General features: G+C 39.3%; 1 protein-coding gene across 3 annotated transcripts in view; it reads left to right on the top strand.

The window, feature by feature from the left end:
- alk (ALK receptor tyrosine kinase) overlaps positions 1 to 24,194 on the top strand; it is a 306,393-nt gene that overhangs the window by 194,883 nt on the left and 87,316 nt on the right. For all 3 annotated transcript variants that reach the window (XM_088294165.1, XM_088294324.1, XM_088294243.1), the window contains exon 5: positions 21,584 to 21,714. In XM_088294165.1, the coding sequence (XP_088150291.1) occupies positions 21,584 to 21,714 (131 nt within the window). The remainder of the gene's footprint in view (positions 1 to 21,583; positions 21,715 to 24,194) is intronic.

Genomic DNA, 24,194 nt, shown 5'->3' on the forward strand with positions numbered 1-24,194 from the left:
TTTGAATTGCACAAATGTTTACAGGTCAAACTTGGGGAAAAAAAAACAAAAAACTAAGACAAAGCAAAAGCGAAGACATTTTTAAATCAAAATCCAAAATACATTTCGGGACTGGTGATATTTTTTTCCACTTTAATACACAGTGGTAAAAAATATCATTTACTCAGTACTTAATTCAATAGAAAGGTTCATGATATATAGTAGTATTCACATTGATGGTCGCGCGATGTACGAGGCAAATGAACTCAATGGGCCCTATTTTCATTCTGGGTGGAAGTGGAGCTGCAAAGTGCAGTCCAACTGTGCCCATGGGTGGAGTTTTCTTTCTTTTGGTATTTTGCTAGACTTGAGCAGCTAAAATTGGGGCATTTGTATACATAGTGTTTTCATGGCCAATTCTCGCTGAATCCCTATTTTGCATCAAAATTATGGTGGAACAGATCGCAGGCCCGAGTACGTTGTACTTGACATGCGAAAACTGAAATTAGACTCCCCAAAGTTAGTGCATGACACGTAAATTGTAATTTCACCCCATCCGGGTGATTCGGGAGCGTGTGTAACGTGGGAAATTGGAGACCGCCTTGCACCTCCTGATCCTTCTCTGTGTGTGATAACAATTCTAATTATTTCAATGAATTGATTTCTGGAATGATTCTGGTGTCATATTATGAATGAAATACAAAATTGTGAATGACATTCTGCACAGAACAGATGATTAAATGGTAAATGCTACAGTAACTGCGGATCAGTATGTCCAAGGTGAGCACCATCTCATTTACCATCCGAACACTGAAATATAATTTCAAATGCATCCTTGAGTCTATGGAAACAAACAAATGCCATTAATTAAACACACAAAACAATGATCTATGCACCTTCACTATTTTAAACATGGCATTCTGATTAATATTGGATATGTGGAATATGGGTTATGACGTTTTTAGCCATCTCATCAGGCGGCCATTTTGTAACTTCTGTCCACTGAAAATAACATCACAGTCGCTCAGGGCTCAGCTAATGACCAATCACGTCTCACCTGTTGTCTGAAGCAAAGCCATGATTGGTCGTTAGCAAAGCCCTGAGCAACTGAGATGTCGTTTTCACTGGACAGAAGTGACAAAATGGCGGTCTGCTGAGATGGCTAAAAACATCTGCATTTTGCTGCTTAGCCCATATTCCGAAAAGACAATATTAATCAGAATGCCATGTTTCGACATGTGGGCATACAGAGAAAATGTGAAGACAATTTTTGGGTTGAGGTCCCCAGACAAACAAGCTAGCCAATAACATGTCTCGATTGTATTGGTGAGTTCTTCATCTTAGTGTACCGGTACATGTTTTGTCACTTTTGTCTCCATCCAAGAGAGGCTAAATGCACAGTTTGCCAAGTGAGGAGAGTTTTGATTGAAGTGGCAGCTTTTGTCATTTAGGTTTGAACATCTCCAATATTTTCCAATACAAGTTTTCACCTTTCAGCAGGCACTGAAGCTTTGTCATGTTCAATAACACTTCTCCCCAAAGATTCCAAAGAGGTTGGACAGCAAAAGAGAACTCACTGTCCTCTGGTAGCAGTGACAATGACTGAAATGACACATTTATTACATCAAGGGACGCATGATATGTAATCAGTCTTCTCTTTGGAAACTCAAAGCTTTGACAGCAGTTTCTCAAGCGACAGCATCAACATGTTTTAATCACATGGGCTATCATGCGATTTGAGCAATTTCCTGTGGTATTGAAAAGTGACGGTTTGCAAAGTAATTTAATCTAGGTCATAATTAAAAAAGGGATACTCGCCATGTGATCTTCCACCCTCACATGAATATCATCTTTGTCATAGCTTAGCAGTTTGTAAAAAAGAAGAATTCGGCAGTAGGGGGACGGGACAGAAAGAAAAGAATTTTTTTTTTGTTTGTGTGCATGCAAGACCACAGGACACAATTAGGGGTTGCACGCACACCTGAAATTTTTGTTGACTGACGGTCGCCGAAAAAATAGGCGTAACTTCATTTTTATGCCAAGTCTAGTCTAGCACGTTTGGGGCTGTGTTGCGCCTGTCTGGGCATGCCGGTACACAACGCAGCCAACACAACATAAAAACGGGCGATTCATCATTTTTGTCCCGTGGCACAAAACTTCAAAGAGCGATGGACTTTGCCTTTTCGTTGTGGCCAATGAGGCTGCAGCAGATAACTATCAACTCTGCATGTGCACGTTTAAAAATGCTTCATGTCACCTAATGTCAGAAAACCATGACCAGTTGTCACTAAAATTGATGTGCTCATCTCTCCTCATGGCCACTTTAACCTCCAAAAATATCATATTTTATGGACAGTAAATATGAGCTCCTACAAGGAAAATGATTTTCACCTCCATCTAATCCAAAATGTTGGGCAATCGTTTTTGTATTTTCCGAGATGGCAGGAGGCATGAGTAGAGTCGTGCCGATGAATTTAGTTGATTATCGGTCATAGTTTGGGGTCCAAGTGCAATTAATTACTAACAGATTTCTCCAAAACTGATTTGTGATGTTAAAAAAAGAATGGCAACTTCATTTTAATATACAAAAAAAATGCATAGTTGACAATCAACTAGACAACAGAGTCCCTTTTGCATGATTACAGTCAGCAAGTTCCCAAACTGTGGAACATTAATGACACTTACAGAATTATTGCACGGATCCAAGTTAGTATGTCCGCTTCAAACCATCAAAATTGTGATGAATGTGATAACATGGATCTACGGAATGTCTTTAGTGTGCTGTGTGTTTCTATGAAAAGGTTGCTTTTCAAGACTATATTGCTCCTGGAAATTATTTCAATGACTCATGATGCAGAATCAGTGAAACCCCTGCATAACAAACCTATCTCGAGGCCATGAGAGACAAATATGACACGAGCAGACGGTCACCACTTTTAATAGAGCAGACTTGCACATGTGACGCTCTTGCTGGGATAGAGATTTTCTTTTTTTTTTTTCTATTAGTTTAAAGTCACATGGCTTAAGATGGCCTTTTCTTAAAGACACTGTCAAAACAAAACATGACGGCAAATAAATAAGTAAACAATTACAGTATTTTCATGAACATAAGGTGCACCGTAGTGATGGGTAGATGAGGCATCCTGTATCGTTTCGACACAGTGACACAATGTGTTGACACTGTGTTGTTGAATACTGACACCTGATGGACTTGCAGGAAACATTTGACAGGGTCATCTGACACTAATCTGTCAAACTAATTTTATCCAATTCCATTGATTAGCGACGTGATGTGTTTTTATATATCCCATTTCGTATTACTTTCCATCACACTAATTATTCTCTTTATCTTATTTATATATTTAACTGAATTATTGTTGTATTGCACTGGAGAGGGGAGCTCTCTAATCTCGTTGCACACTTGAGTACAATGACAAAGGGATTTCTGATTCTGATTAGGCATTTGCTTTCACATTATTTTTACATACACGCAATTTCATAAAAAAAATCTTTGATATTTGAGACGCAGTTGCTAAATTAAGAGAACATCTGTCTGAATGCCCAAGTAAAATTGTTGTGAATGACAATGGACTCATTGTAATTTTAAAGATTTTTATTCAAAAAAATTTGTTTCTCCAGCGTTTTGTTATTCAGTCTATTTCTTTTTTTGAGGCAATTTCCCCCGCCTTTGAGAAGATCCTCTCACAAGGCACTGAAGAGGCCGGTGTGCACAACGCCTGTAATATAAATAGGTGCGGGAACGTTGCCTCCATGGACAGTATAAGAGCGGGTCTTCCGTACGTGCAACGTGTCCTGCTGACATATAGCGCTGCACATCTGAGTGCGCATCAACAGTGACGTCTTCCATCTTGCGGATATTTAACGCAAAGTAACGCGCCAATCACTCGATGCTTGATTTGAGCGTCCATCCTGTTGACAGATGCGCTTCCTTATGAACACAGTTTCGCGCGCGACCGCTGTGTCGACACGATTCTGGTAGTGGTCACGTGACTTTCTTAAAGCGATACGCGCACCGACACGGGGTTTGCCCTGGAAGCTCGGCGCGCGCATCGACGCCTCAGTGTCGCTGGACCCATCACTAGTGCACCGTATTAAAAGGCACTGCCTCAGTGAAGGACGCTATTTCTGTATTCAACACACATAAGGCTCACCGTATTATTGGGCGCAGGCATGGTAAAACACAGGCAATCTTAAAACATGGTAGCATGCATGCACGCTAAGACTGAAAGTCGCATGCATGCTTGTGTATGTTGTTAAGAAGGCAACGGGAGCAAAACGGAATTTGGTTGTAATTTTTGGACGGATCGAAAATATTTAATATGCCTGCAAAGCAGTCAAAATAACCCTCACTGCGACCCCGCTTGCACTTCAATGTATTACTGACTACCTTTACATGCAGTCGATATCCAGGTTTAGGTAAAAAATTCGATTCCTGAGTCATTCGGAATAACCCGTCTACATGTCCTGAGTTTACCCCCCGGTTTAGATAATCCGATTGAAAAGGCGAAGCTCCGATAACTGCATGACGCAAAAATGTCAATTCCACTTGTTCTTCTGCTTCTTTGCTCCAAAAGTGTGGCGTCGAAATTACTCCAGTTTTCTCCATATTTTGTTTATCACTTATTGTGTATTTCCGTTGTGCAAGCATAACCAAGGCACGATATTCTGAATTTTAAAAACCCAAATATACCCTTGTTTGGGTTTTAAAAGGGTTATTGACTGCATTTAATCATAGTTACTGCTGCTAAACACGGCCAGTTGATAAAAAATGTTTTTTTCATGCCTTTTTAAAGTATTTGTCAGTTTTCTTTATGCTCGTGGCATTGAAAATGGTATTGATATAGAGTTTGAAATTTTTGTGACAACCCTAACATAAATATACAAGTGGACCAGCAAACTAGAGGCAAGAATATCTCATCCTTTATCTTAAGGTTTAGGGTCTGGATTTTGAGGCCATATTTTCCTTATAATTGTGGTTCAAACCATTTTTGGGGACAACTAAATGTTCAATTGTTGTACATTTTTAATTTCATGAGCTACAATCTACCACTTCAAGCTAATATTGATAACGCATGCAAATTCTATTGCTGTTTGTACTGTTGTGTGCTGATTATTGCGACTATTAATGTAAACCCCAGGGGGGTATAAACAAAAAATCTTGCAATGTTGTAGGTATCGAGAGCCTTTCAGTGTCTTTCTGTGACTGATGAAGTGTTGAAGCTCCCAGCTCTGAAATATTCACTTTTACTGTTGCAATGACATTTCAATCATCACACTATCATTAGAAGGCACTTCAGCTGAAGAGCTGGGGTGTTTGAATTATTAAGGCCAGTTTGCTTGAAGGCAGCCAAACCCAAAACCAGACAGTAGGCTCAAAGAGGCAAAAGGAGTATGCATGACACACACAGCAAGGCGGGATAATAGATTACAGCATTATAATGAAGGAAACCATTATCAAGAACTTTAATTAGATTGCGAATGCTAAGCGGCAAAGCATCTCGGTGATGAATTGAAGTGTCTTTGTGTTGCCTCCGTCATACATGATGACTCCACAGAGCACTGGACTGCGCTTTTGTGCTCAGCGTGCATATGTGTGTCTGCTGGATATGACGTTGCTGCTTTATGATTTCATTATTGTAAATTTTGTCACCGAAATATTGCACAGTTCGTTTCAAGAAAAACAATAGTTGTACAACCGTTTATGGGTTGTATAGTAAAAAGATGAGAATCGGTAAATAAGCTGTAACTTTTTGTTGTTTACATACTGAGTATGCATTGAGTTCCGACGACAGCTATTTCATCTCGTCTCAATTTATGATGGGATGATATTAAATGGGAAGCAGTCGGTTAGAACTGCGGACAACAAGTGCTGAAAGTTGAAATTCTAAATCTCTCTTGCTATTGTAATAGACACGTATGTGCACCCTCCAGTGTTATTAAAAATCAAATTTTAGCTTGAGTGATCAGTAAAAAGAAATTCCAGTATAAAATAACAAATAAATATGCTTTTGCGAAGTGATGTAAGGTTTTATTGCTTTTGATATGGATTGTCTTAACATTTCCGTGTTTAAGGCCAATGATTTGTTACCTTAACAGCATTTGCGGCCTCTGACCAGCGCAATGCGACACGGCCTACACGACTTGTTAAAAAAAAGGTGAGGTTTAGGCATTATGAGAAGTGTGGATTTACAAAAAAGGGGCAAGGGGTTGCTTCAGTTAACCATAGCCCCACCCCACCCAGAAAAAACGGTGAGGGGTTGGTTCTGTTCTACCTGTGAACGTCAGGTGGTGTAAAGGCTTACATGATGGGTCTGTTTTATGCAGCTGGGATACTATTTGATGAAAAATAACATCCTTTATCAAATGGGTGATAACCTGTGGTTGTGTAATCTACATATTCCAAAGCTCCGCGCTGTTACTTTTCGCAGTGGAAATAGCGTCAAAGGTTTTCACTTTTTAAATCCGAGGTGATTGCACCTCGGCCAAAAAACGCGCTTTGTTTCCCATTATGTTCAGCGATTCAGCGAAGCTACAAAGGAGATGGAAAGTTAATATTCGCAGAGGCCATTTCAGCATCACAATTAGCACAAGCGCTGGCAAGCTGCCAATGGCAACGGTCCAAACATCCTCCCCGCTCCTCGCTGCATGGCACTGGACACCCGAGCCAGACACTCCTGTTGCGGGGATTGAGAAGCTCTCGAGCTGTGTGCCTGACACTATAGCACCCGTGTGAAGCGAACCTCTCTCCTCTACCTTTTAGAAATGAACAAACCGGTCGGAGTCACTGAAGGTGTAGTGGTACATTCGCCTGACTTGTTTGCGGGCAGCCTGGGTTCGGTTCGGGGGGGGCGGGGGGGGTGAGTATGGGAGGAAACCGGAGTGCCCGGAGGAAACCCACACAGGCACAGAGAGAACATGCAAACTCCACACAGGAAGGCTGGAATCGATTCCATGACCTCTGCACTGTGAGGCCCTTTGTACAAACCAGTCGGGCCACCGTGCTGCCTCAATGTATTCAAGTTACATTCATATTATGGTACTTTGATTACACTACTAACTAAATGTTTAACTGATAACTACTAACTGTAGATATGTATCCATTTAATAGTCAGAGGCACCCCATGTTGGAATAAATGGGTCGTATATTCTCATAGCTACCATTGCTGACTATTGTTATTCGGTTTAATCGTATAACTTGATCAAGTCTCTTCGAACAATTCAAACTAAAAACAAAAAAAAAATTGCAGCACGTATCATTCCTGTTCATATCGTATCGGACTATTTCGGAATCGGCCATTGCTCAAGGCCATAATATCGGTATTGGCTCGAAAGTGGGAAACGTTGTATCAGGACACCCCAAATAAATTCACTTAAGTTGAATGACTCAAAGATTAAGCCATCCACGTCTGAGGACATATGGACCTTTTCAGTGAAACTGCGGCGTGATATGAATTCTTTGATCACGTCACCCTTACTTGGATAACTATCGCAATTCAACAGCAAATACGTTGCTCATGGTAACGTTATTTCAAGCAGAATGTGAATAAACCGATGTCTTTTTCAGGTCACCATGTTTACCTGCCGACGAGATGTTAGCTCACCACTTTACCCCAAATGGAGAAGTGCTGCGTACCGAGAGTCCATTAGTATCTTATTCTGATATGAAAACAAATTAAGGCTGTCTTTGAAATGTGAAACATTTTGCCTGGTTGTGGGGTATTTATTACTTTGTTGAAGAACTGGCTTTTGTGTTGAGAGCTTATCACGTCGATTAGCTTATCTTACAACTGAAAAATATCAGTGTAGTCCAATTGTGAGGTGCACCTGATCCCTGATAACATTAGTGGCTCACATAATCAGAAAGCCCCTGGTTGCATAAACTTGGGAAGTGGTGAGCTTATCTTGAATTATGAGCGACATGGTGTCAATCACTTTTATAGGAGGCAAGGGGCTCTGCCTTCAAGGCTTGCTGGGTAATGATTCGGAATCTTATGATGGTAGTGCTGAGAGAAGCACCTTCACAGCAAGGCACTTCACTCACTTTAACAGAGAGCGGGGAACATGATGTACAGCAGATAGCCAATTATCATTGCTTTCAGACTGTAGCAAGCACATTGAAGACACACACATAAGACCAACAAAATTCCAATGTATTACTGAAGGGAATGTTGTGCGGATCTGTTTGTCTGTGTTATTTTGTCAGTTTGCAGTGGTGAAGACCTCTATTGCACTATACTGAGAGCTCGGGATCATCGGGGCGATATGGTCCATGTTTCATAAACAAGCTCAAATTATGTTTCGTATTTTTTTTTTCAGGATAATGATATTAGCTGGCATTTTTCAATTAGATCAATTTGTTTTGGAGAAGTTATTAAATGACTAACTATTCACAAAATACCGCTTTCTATTAAGCAGTATAACCACACCCCCGTCTCTCTTCCCATGTCTCTGTGTTAGTCTCGGGAGGAATCTGTCAAGATTTCCCCATTCAGAATCATTGTAATCCATTGGACATCATACACTGCGAATAATTTTCAAAGACGGAATCAATTGGCACCAAATTTTAATTTGAACGTCTCTACTTAGGCCCACTTTAACCTCTAGAAATGTACGTTACGTTAGCCATGTAAGCTGGCTGATAACATCACTACTAGTTTGGAGTCGAATAAAACTTAAATGTTGTTAAACGTTTGAAAAAGGTAACGAATCGCCACCAAAATTCACATGGACATTCCTAGTCTTCTCCACCTTGACTGTACAATTGCAAAAACGATAACTAATATATTTGATTTTGTTGAGGTGATAAAACGTCTTCCTCATGGGAGCTCAAAAAATATATCATACGTCTGTATCCATTTTGAATTTAAATGGAATGAGAGGAGCTACTTTCCGTTCCAATATAAGACTCCTAACATTTAAAAAGGTATTTCCAAAAAATACCCCGGCACACTAAGCACGGATGGCGAACTACCGAGCCGATGGCACCTCTGCTTGACTTCACTGACATAGCCTGTCTGATGTGTCAATCAAGTAGTCTCCTCCCAATTTGTGGGCATTACAACTCATGGAATGTGTCACACAAAAAAAAACAAAAAATCGCTGCTGTTTCTCAGGAGCAGAGCTTCATCCTCATCACGATTCTACCGATATAGTCACTCATCTGGAAATGTCTCAATCTTCTCTAACTTTTCCCCCCAAAACATATAACCATGGCTGCCTCCCTGATGAGCTCATTTCAAATTCTATCCATCCTTGTGACTCTTCAATAAAAACTCAACATCGTTATTTCCGCCATCTCTGCTTCCTGCTGTTTCTTTAAAGCCACTGTCTCCTGGCCGGCCTCACTACCTTCTTGTAAATGTTCCCCTTCCTTCTTGATTCCGCAGACTCTCTTATCACATAACACCCCCTACACTTTCTTCCACCCGTTCCAACCTGCTTGGATCCACTTCTTCATAAGTCTAGTTTCCGCTTCTCTTTCACGTAACTCAATTGTGGTTCTCCTCATCTTGATTCTTCTGTAGTTACCACGACTCTGCACATCGTTATTTCCATCTGTCTAGCGAACTGCTGGCCACCAGTCAACAATTTCAATATATCTTCCCAAACCTACTGCTCATCCTTTCCATCTCTATCTCTCCATCTTGCAAACATTTTAAGGTCGTTCTCCCCTTCTTTATTATCAAACCTGGTCTGCATATCATCATTTGCCTCTTTTTTTTTTTAGGCCTTTGCCATCTCCACATTTGATCTACGTCACATCACATTGTATACTCGGTTCATCTCAGTGTCCCACTTCTTTTTCCCAAACTACTTTCCTCGTATGCTTTCCTACACTTTCTGGTTCAATCGCCAAGTCTCCCCTTTCCTACGAGAAGACATTCCAAGTGCTCTCATGCCCGTCTCTCGGATCACCTTCCCTGTAGTTTCTGGAAACTCTTCTTGTCACTGTCTCACCTCCTCTTGAAACGCGACACAACTCTCATCCTTTCTAAGGTTTCAACTGTCACATTGACTCGGCTCAGACATCTCTCGATGTGTGAACATAAACATCAGCACTACGTGGTTCAGAGGGCGAGAATAAACCTTGCTGCATACTAAAATTATTATAGAAGGGTTGATTAGTGTTAGATATGTGACGCAGACATCATGATGATTTTAAAGACGCTGTAAAGCGATTTTAGATATTGTTTTCTAAATACATTAGGAATTTATGAAGATGCAGCAAGTACTGAAAACGTGCAAAGACTGAGAACTCCTTTGCGCTGAATTGTGGCAATATAGCATTAATATATATAGTTTGTGTTAAAGCATAGTGAGACTGTAACTAATAGGAAGTACAGTACATGTTCAAATGTCTGATTTTTAGTTCGAGCCATGGGCTAAATAGCATGTACCATTATGTTAATAAACTGTTGACATACCCTGCAGACTCTATTATATGGAAACTAAACACCAAAACAACACCAACTGTCTGTCCATAGCATGAAAAGACCTCGGTGATGACTCTGTGTGACATTATTCCAGCCACTGGAGGCTTTAAACAGATATGTTCTTGCTGCTCAAGGGGGATAAATCACAAACACGAACGATGAGGTGGTAGGTAGTCTCCAAGTGCCCATTTCACAGCGGTGATCTGTAATCGCCCTGGCTGACCTACACCATCTGCAAGCTGAGATCTTTTTGCAGCCCAATGCGCGTCAATCTACTACGTAGACAGCCATGTAAAAAATGTGCCTCTTCTGCAGTGAATTCAAAGGGAATGAGAGGAGCTGCTTCCGTTATGAATGCCGGGAAGCAATTCTGCTGTAATCACGCCCACAACTGCGCAAACACTCGTCTGAGAAAATACCAAAGGCAAGAAAACTTCATCCATATGTGCGTAAATAGGTCCCACTGTGTTTACATTGTTATTTTTTTGTTTGGATTTCAAGCATTCTCATCAGAACCTTGAGAAAAGTTGATTTTCTTTTTTTTTTTCACTGGATGTTTTATACCATGGGTGAAGATTTTTTTTCGAAATTATTAATTAAAAGGGGAGTTTGTAGTTTTCTAACTGCGAGCGAGATTTGAATGTAGCCTCACTTCTCTTCTGCCTTCTCCCCGGGTTTCTGAGCAAAGTCATATCCATCAAGCTTGCTCAGTAAACGAGCCAATCTTAGTCTCGGCTGCTACATTGCTAGCGTGAATCATTCATGATGGAGTGTAGTCACTTTTGATGATGTCATGCAAGATACATGTTTTGTGTTAATTGTATTGCTTTGATTCTTGTTTTGGTTGTTTCATTGTTCGCTAGTGCGCTTTGCAGTTGATGCAGGGTGATCATTTGAGTTTTGATGGAACACCGTGACCGCACGTCATGTGTTGACAAGTGACTTGCCAACATTGGTATCTCGTAATCAAGCGACTGTGAGCGTATATGGTTGCTTACGTTTAATAAAGTTGTTAGAATCTCTCACTAACTCATGAGCGGCACAATAAAAAGGTTTCACTTGACTTTTTGAAGAAGTGGTCTATGTTTTTGAGCCTCAGTTGATACATTGCGTACTAAAGCTCAGACATCTGAGTCATTTCTTTCCATCTGTCTGAGCATAGCCGTCACTGTATACTGTAGTTCTTAATTTGTCTTGTAAATTCTTTCATTGCTTCCAGTGAGTCCAAATGATCCGTATTTAGTGTTCAGTTTGACCTCTATTAAATTGTGGCAGAACGGTCTCATTTGTCTTCAATTTCAAACTTTGATTGAAGCTGCGCATTCGTAGCTCATGGCCTGTTGCTGTAAAATGTTTGACCTGATTGATACTCGTTCTCCGCTCAAGATATGAGGCCGTTTAAAATTTCTGATGGAAATATGCAATCATTTCTGTGTCCTTTTATCAGCAAAGAGTCGGTCAGTCTGTAGTTATATGGCACATTTTAGGGGGAAGTTAAAGACTGCAGTCGACTTTTGTTCCCTTGTGCTATTGTCACATTTTATTAAAACAAATCTGCATAAAATACTCGTCAAAGATTTAAGCACACTTGCAAATGAATTGGTGGCAGGGGAGGTTTATGGTGATCAGAAAAACAAAAAAATTCAAATATTGAAAAAAAATAAATCTATGAATAAGCAAATCCACGGGTGCTTAACTGTACAGTATAAGGATGAACTTCTCAATTCATTCAAATAAGTTTTTTTTTCTAAATGTCTTGAAAAAACAGCACCCTTCCCAAACATGAAGTTTTTGGTTTACACTGGAGGAAATAGTAATTGCTACTTTTTAACCAGCCAGTGTAAATTAATGAGCAATGTTAAATAAGTTAAGCGTAAGCAGTTTATTGTAAAAGTTGATTCGAGACTCTTTGCTCCCTTTGTGAGTTCATTCATTAAGTCAGTGGTTGTGGACTTGGCTATGCAGATCTTTGCAGCCTGTGTGAAATGTAAACACACACCACAGTGAGGACACACTTGCATCTGCATTTGTTTATTTGCTCCAGTTTGCTTTCATCCCCTGTGATTAGCTCCTGGCAGCTTTGTTGCAGAAGAATCTGTTTAGCCGCATACAGGTTTAAATCAATTGGCTATATAATGGTTAAGGCCTGTCTTAAGTGCCTTCCTTTCTTCTAGCCAGAAACCATCATGTAAAAGTCTCTTGATTGTTGTTGACTAAATTCTTTATTTGGTCACATGTGCCATAAAGACAATTATTGTTATTCATTGCCTGTCAGATCAAACAAACATTGTAATGTTCTTGTCCTCGACCCTCACAGCCTATTTGAGGTTAAGGCCTGTGTGACGATTATCCTTTCTTTCATACTTAACGCGATGTGTAACAACAACAACAAAATGAGATTGTGGCAGTCATGCTCATAATTTAGTGCCAATTGGCCTACGCCACTATTATGCTGTAATATTCTTCACTTCACCCACTCTGTGGTTCTTTTTCAGGCTTTTGTGTTGGGTACTTGTCATGCTTTTTTATGCAATTGGAGGTGGCACAAGCATGGAGCAAAAAATACATTTGAACTTAATTCCTTGTTAAGTTGGTCTCGGGCTCAACCGAATGTCTCAAAGGGGTTTATGTAGAACATGCTATGATGCTGTCGACTCGTGAGTGGCCTGAATGCTTCAAGAGTGGCTGCAATGTGGTCGAAGATGACCCCAAGTTAGGACGGCCAAAGACCACACTGACAGAGTGAACCAACTGGTGCAGAGTAATCACAGAGTGATGGTGCGGTTTGAGACCCCCACTTCCTGAACAAAACCAGTGATTTTGATGTATTCTTTGCTCCATGTTTGTGCCCTCTGCAGAGACATAGAGGGACAATAGCAGTATGCTACACAAAAGCTTCAAAAAGAAACTTGTGAGTTTGGCTGCCAGTCTCCTTTGATTGTCACACCTTAGGAAATAACACGAGCAGATCCTAGGTAAAACCAAATCTGGTGCATTCTTCACCCGGATTGATGCAATCGATCAGTGCTCAACAAAGTTACCCGAATTCACCGTTGATGACACTCCATTTTAAGTGTGTGCCATGTGTGAACTGCACATGCTCCAGTGAGCTGCCAGGATGGCCGAGTGGTCTAAGGCGCCGCGTTCAGGACCCAGTCTCCCCAGGAGGCCTGGTTCGAATCTCGAATTTCCCCATTGTGGGACTAATAAAGGGAACATTATTATTATTATTATTATTTAAAATTTAGAAAAAGTGAATGTGTGTCATTTGTCTGTGTATGTTATCAAGAAGGCCACTTTATGGTTCAGGGAGAATGACATAAAATTTAAGCGACTTTATTATTTGGGTTCCCGATTGGTGCGGAAGTGATATATTGTGAACAAATGGCAATGAATTCATCAATCCTTTATTTGCACAATTTTCACCGCCATTTAATGGGTTGTTGCTCTCCACACATGCAACCCAGCTACAGAGTTGCAAGGGAAATTAACTGTGTGATTTTTTTTTTCATTTTTTTTTTTTTAGGTGAAATCCTGCTGACTATCGTGAGAAACTATGACTTGATGCCTTTGCACTATTTTTATTGCTGGAGAATCAACCTCATCATTAATCATCTACCAGATGATTATAACTATATTCTAGTGACACTTTCGCTGTCAACAAATAGTAGCAACTAATATGCTGTACCACATCCAGTTTTTCAATAGAATCTGCTCTTTTCTTGGTGTATTCCATATATTTTGGCTTTGAGTATTACATGCATGACTGTTGAAAATCAGTGTGGCTTAAGTTTAGATTTTGCTTAAGCAGTTCATTTCATTACCAATCAATTTGTCATCATTTTCTCATTATAAATTCAACTTCAATCCAATAAAGCCTTGTTGATTAAAACATAAAGAAGAGATCTCGTTATCAGTCAAAAAAAAAAAAAAATGTTTCTAACCTTTCTTATGTTAACTGAAAATGTATTCCAGAAGCCACTTGTACTCTTATGGCTTTGTCAAAAAAATGTCACTCCTTCTTGCTTAGAAGAACTAAAGCTTGGAAAAAGTGAACAAACATGGAGCCGGTTTATATAACCATAACAATCTGATAAATGGGAGTAATGAGATAAGTTTAATGATCAGATCTGATGTGTTTGAGAAATGCGACAACAGAAAAACCCTGGTCTATATCATTTTAATCCACTACCCAATTTCTTTCAGTGTGCATGCAGTACTTCACAAAAGTGAGTCGACTCCTCACATAAAAAGATGTATTATATATTTTATGGTACAACACTGACAAAATTAAACTTTGTTACAATGTAAAGTGGTTGCATAACAGAGTATTTGATGTGTCTCTTCAAAGTAACACAATACACTGCCTTTAAACTCTTCACCGCTGGCAACAAAAGTGACAACACCCCTAAGTGAAACTGTCCGAATTGTGCCATAAGTCTCAATATTGTGCAAGGTCACCATTAATTTCTGTTTTTGGTCCAGGTGTTCTAGAGTGTCACGGTTTGCCACTGGAAACTTCCGCCACAAAGGATTTAAGGACCGGTGTGAGAAAGTGGGGCTTACTTCCATTATCTATCATCATATATGATTTTACTCATGTACACGACAGACATAAACAAAGAGAAAACTGGGAAGAAATCTTGGTGTGTTTATCAAATTTTACAAAGTCAGACGACAGCCATAATCCAATAAAGGGTAAACAATTACGCTGCTTACATGATCACTTCAACTGAACTGATCATATTTTTAGTGGGCGAGTAGATAACCATTCAAATCAAACAAATGTATTATTCTGGTTTTCATCATCCAAACTTTACTCAGCCCTTTTTTTTTTTATTTTCCACTAAACACAGTAAAATGTAAATAATCTATTTGGGGCATCAGAATTTGCTTGACGCAGGAAGGGGAGCCACACTTAAAATTAATTAATTGGCTCTGACATTTAGCAAATTTGTTCTGACCTTACCTAATTCAAATTTGAATGCAATAAGCTCATGTAACCACAAGATCTAATTATCATGCTATTAATGTGCTAGAGAGTGTAAACTTCGGGAATACAAAATATCAAAAGTGGCATCTTATGCACACTAAACCAAAAAGCTTTCCAGCCTAGGGATGGAACTTTTCTGCAAACGAGTCCCCTTAAACATGAAATCATCATAAGTATACAGAGTCGAGTTGCTAACAAATACATGAAATTTGAATACCCATGTAACCAAAACATTGAACCGAATAGAGTTGAAGAACAAGATGCATAACGTACAGGTCTCATTTTACCACAATACACGATCTTAGCGTCCAAATTTTTGTTTCTTTAATGTACCTGGACTTCTTGCATCAAATGCCATTTACAACTGCATCGAAAGGTGTAACTAACCATGTTCATATTTTTGGAACAGCAGCGGTGATTTTGTTTGTTGTATATTATTTTCGTTTGAAATTTGCATTGAAATGTGCTCCTTTCGGTTTAAGCTATGAGCTTTTATTTTGAATGCAAACTTCCTGTTCACTACAGTTCACACGTAAGGTAACTTAACGAAGAGTACGGCCAAGAGTTTCATCTTGACGGTCAGAAAAACGAACATTTCTTTTACTAGCACCCGCTCCGAAGAGGCAAAAGGTGTGTAAATGATGTATATTAGTATTTTGTGTCTGAAAATATTGAGTGTTGAATGTAAAATATGACGGCTATTTGTTCGTGTGTGTTTTGAAATGCGTTTCAGCTCTGATGGTGATTAGGTTTGAATGTTACATGGTTATGGATAAATGTGGCTCAAAAAATAAACCGCAAAATCATCAGTAAAGTATCATCCTTGGTTCGGAGGGCATGCTACAAAAGGTTTGTGAGCGTAACATAAAGTGTTAATGGTCAAAAGCCCTGACCTCACAAAGTAATGTGTTGACGCGAAAAGCTCAAAATTCAAAAGCCAAAACGACGCTGTTACAAAAATAAAGAGGATCTAAGTGAAATGTAGGGGAAAAAATCAGAACTACATCATTTTAGAAAGACAGAACACGAAAAACACAAAAGAAACAGAATTTGAACTTCTTTACCTAGAAACCTGAAGTCAGATGAACAGACGACTACTAATAAAAGTAATTGTGAAAACCAGGAAAGAAAAAGATGGAATATGAATGATTGAAAGCAGACTAGCACACAACAACCAAAAACTGGCAAAAGGTGACAAGACGGCAATCTTTCAGCATTAATCTCTTGTTACACCTGCAATTAGGAACCCGGATGATTGTCATGGGAAGTCGAAAAACAACACAACGGGCAGACAGGGCATATGAGGGGCTTATTGGGAATAAATATTGTGCCCATGCGGCCCCCACCCCAACTCCACCTGTGAGATCATGACAATTTATGACCATTATTTGACCTTTAATCTATTCAGGGTCATGGTTAAAAACTCCACGTTGCCAAACGTTCCATCTTTGGTCAAGAGGTGTGTACATTCTGTGGTTGTCAGTCTGTTACCGGACACATACCGTGCAGTAGGACGGACGTCGCATAAGAGGAAAACATTTTGTTTGTATGCAGTGTGTTCAACCCGGATTCACCAAAGGATAACACCCTTAATCATAATTTTCAAACAATTCTCGACACAGTTCTTCATGTTCTGCTGGATAAAGCCAAAGTAAACCAGAAGCCACGCAACAAATGTGCTCAAAACATACACATCTTCCATGCTCAGCAACAAACACAGCCATACACATTCACCATATTAAAATGAAAAGCGGGATATTAACAACAACGGAGGCTGGGGGTTTGTAAACTATTTGTCTATAGCATTAGGCAGCACAAAAAAAACTGATTAGATTAGTTCTCCTCTTCTGTTTTTTTGAAGGAAATTTACACAATTACAATAGTTCTGTCAAGCTTAATGACTTATTTGTTCAAAATAATAATTACATTAGAACATTTGTTTAGGATTTTGTGACTAATCTGTAGACTACCACAGTTAAATCATCATTATTGTCACATTTTTAACATTGCAATTAACTCAATTCATGATTTAGCATAACAATTAATGCACCAATATCCGTACAGAAAGCACATGCAAGTCACTGGTTGATACACAGCTGTGTTGGCTGTCGATTCAATTTGTCATCTTTATTATTATTTTTGTTGATGTTGAGAATAAAGAGACTCTAAGTTGCACTTCTTGATAGTAAGGATCCATCTAAGTGTAAAGCAGGCAGTTTTTCGGTTTTAAGCCATGACAAACGTGGACTACGATTCAGTCTAACCTCCATTTGCACTTCTTTGGTCTTCTTGTATTTTTTGTTTTTCTCCATCACTGATACTCAAATGTGGTGGTATGTTTAAAATGCCTCCTCTCGATTATTTAGGCAAAAAGCCTACACTGTTTTGGTTAAATTGTTCAACCTTCCCTGCATGTATTCCAATTCCACTCAACTCATTTCAGATTGCTTTAAGTGTACATATGACTGAATGTAAAACGTAAACCATAATAATAATAACAATATAATAAAATATTGCATTGTTAATACATTGTTTGCAAGCACAAATTTGAGCTGGTGACAGTGAACTCAACGCAAGTCACAAAAAGCAGTTTGGCAAATAGTGAGCAATTCACCCCCCCGCCCCCCCAAAAAAAGACCTCCCAGTTAGCTTTTACTGTCAAACTCTGCACAAAAAAGAATTACACGTTATGTATTGCAAACAACCACAGCTTTGTCTTAGGAAAGTCCACTTAGCAACATGCTAACAAAATTAAAACGACATTGGTATGCTAACAACAGCATCAATATCAAAGTTGTAGGATCAATGGATATTTGAACACAAATGGTGAAGCAACATATCTAGACAGATGATGTACTAATACTCAAAGGGCATATATTCTTTATCCTTTATGAAAACTGAAAAAAACTACATTACAACATCTTACTGAATAACTTATATTAGTCATAAGATATACTATTCTTCGTTTGACTTTAGCGTTATACTGCCTCCTGGAGGCCAAATCAGGCACATTGGCAGGAGCACCAGATGGATTGGATTGCAGCATGAACTCACGATGCATAAAATGTCTAATGCTTTGAAGTCTATTTGAAGAACAGCTGTCTCCTGATATTGGCACCACTATACTTAAAAAAAGAAAATAGTAGTTTCTAATTAAGTCATACAACAGGCGCTCCCTTCAAGTTGTTTGTCTCGGAGAGAAGACAAGAACATGAATGAGGTTCCAATGACCAATATGAGTGTGCCACGGTGCTGAAATTGTAATCCCGCAATCACTTCACTCTCTCTCTCCACTACTTTATTGACAGCTCTCATCCCGCTCCCTATTTTCTCTCACCAAGGAGACGCTGTCCAGTTCCATCTTAGGGTCTCCTGGCTATGACGCTTTTAGCATCATACACAAGTGTACAGAAATGACAAAAGTCCAATATTCTCCGCTCAAAAAGATATTACGGCTAAAACACTGTAATTGTGTTAAAGCAAAAAGACTGTGAAAGTACAAATAAAGGAGACCACAGAGCTGTTGTAAAGAGGCTGCCGATTCACTGGCGTACACGACAACAAGCACCGAATAACAATGGCACTGCTGCAATTCTGAAAACGGTCCAAAATCTTTAGCATGCTGCAAAATTAGCACTAAATTATTAAAAAAAAAAAAAGGCTGGAAAAGTACAAAAAAAAAAAACAGAGTCAGAGGAGCTATTATAAAAGGCTGCCGACTCACAGGCGCTCTTTCGTCTTTCTCACTCATTTGTATTCCATTTTTATTTCCGGGCACTGTGCCATGCATGGTCAACCACTAATTAAGTTGAAATATTTTGAGTGATGTTGCACTGGCAGCTCCACTCACAACTCTTCAACTCATCAGTCCCGTGATTGTCTGCAAATATATAGCATGATAAGATATACAAATAATGTAGAAGTCACAGTGACTTGTGTTCAAAGTTACACACATGAACAAAACCGAACAAACAAATTCATGGCTCTGGAGGATTACGAGGAATTACATGCATTAGAACTTTCCTTTTTTTATTTTTAGTGCATCAGGCGTATACTGTTTTGTTTACACATTTGTTTATTTGAAATGATTGATTGTGCTAATTTGTTTGGTGTTTCAGTTTTGGGGAATTGAAGCGTTTATTCCCTGCTTATCTGGGATTTAGGAGTTGGTTGTATCGTAATACGCTGCCTGCATATATTTTACGCACAAGGAAACAAACATTCCTGTGCAATTACTGCCTCATCACCATCCTGCTGAGGACTCAGCCTGTGGGGCTTGGATCCTCAGAACATGGAGATTTCTGAGTCCAAAAATATTATTAACGTGACCAAGGACAGAGTGGCGACTCTTATCGGGTATTTAATTTCTCTCCTTTGATTGGATATGACAGATGCTCTCTAATGATGTAGTCTGGTGCTGAAGTTTCACTTCTCATCTGGTCAACACCTTCCCGCCTCTCTAAGAAAGGCCGAGTTGAGATGAGTAAATATGAGTGAGGGAAGTTGAAAATAGAAATCACACATTTAAAAAAAGAAATAACAGAATAGGAAAAGATAGCAACACTTGTAACGCAAAGCCTGTTGAGTCAGTGCACAGACATCTGGGAAATCATAACAGCTCAGATGTTTTTTGGCACAGCAGTTGTGTGTGGATGTTTTTTTTGGGTTCCATCTCCTCTTTTCACACTGCTACAGAACACATTCACTCGCATATGACACATTAAAATACAAATGAGGTATTACATGTTATAAATGAAATGTTTTGTGATACACTTGAATATATCAAGGCAGTTAAATGGAATACAACTGTCATTGACACTGTTATAAAACGTTTACTCAATTTGGATGTGATTACCCTAAAATTAAAACTGAACATCTATCGTAAACGACCATCTTGCTCATTTCATTTCAAATCCATTGTGGTGGTGTCTACAGTCAAAAATATTAGAATTGTGTTTGAACATGTTCCAAGAATATAGAGCATTACTTTTCGCGTGAGCTGAGCTCATTCGTGTTTCTGTATGATTACCATCAGGTAGATAGTAAAAATTCACAAAATGATCATTCCTTGATCCTTACTGGATATTAATTATGACACATATTAGTCAATGGGCATCATGTATCTTTTAAGACTTTGTCATTAACTTGAGTTATTATTTATGAGAGGAATGATTAAATCAGTGTTTTCCAACCTGTGGAACCAAGGCACTCATTTTACACAAAAAAACCTCATGGTGAACCACCAAACAAGAATAACAAAATGTTTGTGTACTGAAATAATGATCTTGTCCCTGTTTAGGCACATAGGTACTTGGTAAATGTAAAATCGGGGTTTGTATAGCTCAACACAAAGCTGATATATTAGCAAGGAAGTTCACTGCAATCATACCTGACAGCTCGTCTGTTTGGCGTCATTCACACTGAGCTTGTGCCAGAAGTATTCATTCGGTACTTGTGTCAGTAACCCTTGCATAGGTAGGTTCAACTTACATACCTCCAAACGCCAATTTGGCTGAACACGGACCACCAGGAGCTACTTCATGTCAACAAAACTGTTCCCTCTTGAATGGCAGCACTGTTACACAATTGATTGCAACAAACGTCACATTTAATTGTGGCCTAAATACATGCCATAGCGGGTAAAAGTGTTTTACTGATGGCATATGAAAAGAAGCAGAGGATCAAGAACTAGGAGGCGGGGGGAGGTGTTTTATGACGTTAAAGCCCAAGTGAAATCAGCACAATTTGCTTAACAAAATTAGGGACAGTTGCTGGTTGTGGGAGAGCAGCATTCACAACAGGACTCCTCTCACTGCCTCTTATGCGCCAGAACTAAGAGTTTGGGATTTTCCCAAATCAGTTACCAGCTAACTGTTCCAAGTCGGGTGTAACCTTTCACCTGGTTATTATCGAAGGCTCCTTTACGGACTTGAAGAGTGGCAATGTGCCAGCAAACCAAAATGGAAAGGAACGAAGAATCTCCTACATCTCTTTCCACTGAGGTCTCAGACAGTCCCTCCCGTGGGGCGACGGGGGTTCAGACTGAGCAGAACCAACCTGCCCTGACCCCCCAGCCTCATACAGGATGTGAGAATGTCTGTCAGCCATGGTGCCTGCTCATCACGATGATCCTGCTCCTGCTTTCTCTCCTTGGCAGCTGGGCCGTGGCTCACCTCACCTTGGGGACTCACGGGGGCTCACCTTTCCGGATCTCAGCCAGCTATGACCAGCGAACGCTTAATGACATGGCCATGATTGAGCCCAACTTCACCACCAACTGCACCACGGGTAAGACAACTTGTTTATCTTACCAACCTTTTGTTTGGCACCCAGTGAACTACATTGGAATCCAAAAATGTAACCACAGAAATTGTAGTATAAAAATGTATATTCTTTGTTTTTATAATAATTAATATATTCTAATTACACCACATATTCACTTTTGTTGTTGAGTTGGAGCTTTTTCTCAATGTTTTGAACAGTTGGGATGAATCACAATGTTAACAGCGTTAGCAAATATGGCTCCCTGCTCTATAAAGGGAAATTGCAGTGCTTGGATTGTACATTTTATCGTTATGTAGCAATTTTCAAAGGTGGCTGGAGTGAAAAACAATCCCACTCCATGTTGAGTAAGAGACTTGCCCTGTTTTCTTTTTCTTGTGTAATATGCATGTAGACTACAGTAAATGCATTTCACGTGTCTGCTGAGTGACGACGCTCTCACGGCAGCTCAAACATGTCAGACAGACAAAGTTGTGCCGGCATATTAAGGGGATTTTTTCACATTCTGAAATGAAACGCGAAGACTGTTGGAGACAGAAATAATATTCCTCTCTGTTGATTTTCCACACTTCCCAAATTGATTTAAAACGATTGTTTCCGTTTCCTGAGGAGGCGCACAGCAGCATTTGCTTTATCGTTTCAAGTGAGCCTTACAGAGGAAATATGGTTGAAAAGTCAGGTTTTACCCATTTTCTCCAATTTGTCAAACATGTAATCGATGGCCAAAACCAGCCTGAATCTGTTGAATTTTCTCATGTGTCCACATATCAGGATTTATTTTTATGAAGTTATGCGCAAAGGTTAATGAATGAATATAATTCTTTTCAAGATTCCCAATCTCGTCTGTAAAACCTTTGCAACTTGTTTACTCGTTCATGTCTAATCATAATCGCGAATAATTGAGTCAGAGATGACCAAAACAAATGTTCAGCCGTTAGCTCCTTATATCGGACTAAATTGAATCTTATAATTAGCCACAGTACTGAGGGAATTTCCCGTATGTGACTGACACAACCTCCTGGGGAAAAAAAAATCAAACTGAAATTGATCATTTTAAATGAATGTTTGGATTTTGACTGATTTAAAATATGTCAATGTAGAGTCAAAGCTTGTCTCCGATATTTATGCAAACAACATTAAGATCCCAGGGTCCCAAATGGTAGACACACACTGTTCTGTTTACACACTATACAAATTAAATTATCACCAAATCACGAGTTTCTGCCAGTGAATGTAAATTGCTTCTACTATAAGTATAATTATTGCAACGCGGGCCTCCAAACATCATCTGTTTCACAGCATTTCATCATTTCTATGTAATAGTTGGGAACTTTTTGTTGGATTCTGATTGATATGCATGGAAGTCTAAAAAGATCATGTTTTACCTTATCTTGACTAAAATATATTTTGCACTGGAGCACAAAGGAGATTAACATCTTCGTACACTGTTTTCCCACCTGTTCGGCCAAAACAAATAGTAGGTGTGCAAAGTCTGAAAGCGCCATTACATTATGCCGCGACAGATGATTAGGTGTGCTACAGAAATCCAATTTCATTTAATTCCAGGTTGTACCATGCCACTTGCTCGAAGTCAGCTAGGACCGTCTACAGCACAGCCACCTTCCTAATTGGGGATAAGGATGGAAATCTAAATGTTGTTTTCAAATAATGTATCTTTGCCCATCTATTTGTGCCGTTGGTGTATCATGACAGGTGGAGCAATTAAATGCTTTTTGACTTGATGGCAGAAGATTCAATTAAGATAACCATACCCCTAATGCCATTCTGAGAATAGAAGTCATAGCTTCGTGCAAGTAGATCAGATCAGCTTTTTGTCCAATTAAAAAGGCTAAGGATGTGTACCTTTCATATTTGATCCAGATCAATTCAGATTTTTGTTACCTAGGAATTGATACTGGTACTCAACGGTAACAACATTCGGTACGTCTCTTTTGTTGTATTGTGGTGATAAAAGTTGATATAAAATAAAAAACAAAATATTTAAAAAAAAAATATATATATATATATAATTATTTCCGATATATACAATTTGAGAACTAAAACATGAATTCAAAACAAGCCACAAAAGATGGAGTAAAAATTAAGGCATAGAAATTTACAATTAATAAAGTATAAATAATACAAACAATAGATTATTACAAATTTATTACAAGTGCAAAGTATAGTTATTTGCAATGTACAACACAAGGCACCAAGTTAAACCGCAATACAAGGAAAGGAATTAAAAAGTTGTTCTAGTGTTATCGTTGTTCCTCCAAGGCCTGCCTGAGTTCAAATAATGTAGTTACAAAAAAAAAAAAAATTCCAGTTACAGTGAGGCCAAGATGCCTCGCTTCGCCATCATCTCCTTCTCACACGCCTGTGGTGACAGAGGCAGGATGCCCTATGACCCTGTAGCGGGCATTCCGGCAGGCGCCGTGTTTCTCACGCCTTCTGAGCGAGGCCAGCCGTCCCCAGCCTCTGCT

Source organism: Idiotropiscis lumnitzeri, chromosome 1, assembly GCF_059441095.1.
Source record: "Idiotropiscis lumnitzeri isolate Australia: NSW breed Sydney's pygmy pipehorse chromosome 1, RoL_Ilum_1.0, whole genome shotgun sequence".
Lineage (NCBI taxonomy): Eukaryota > Metazoa > Chordata > Actinopteri > Syngnathiformes > Syngnathidae > Idiotropiscis > Idiotropiscis lumnitzeri.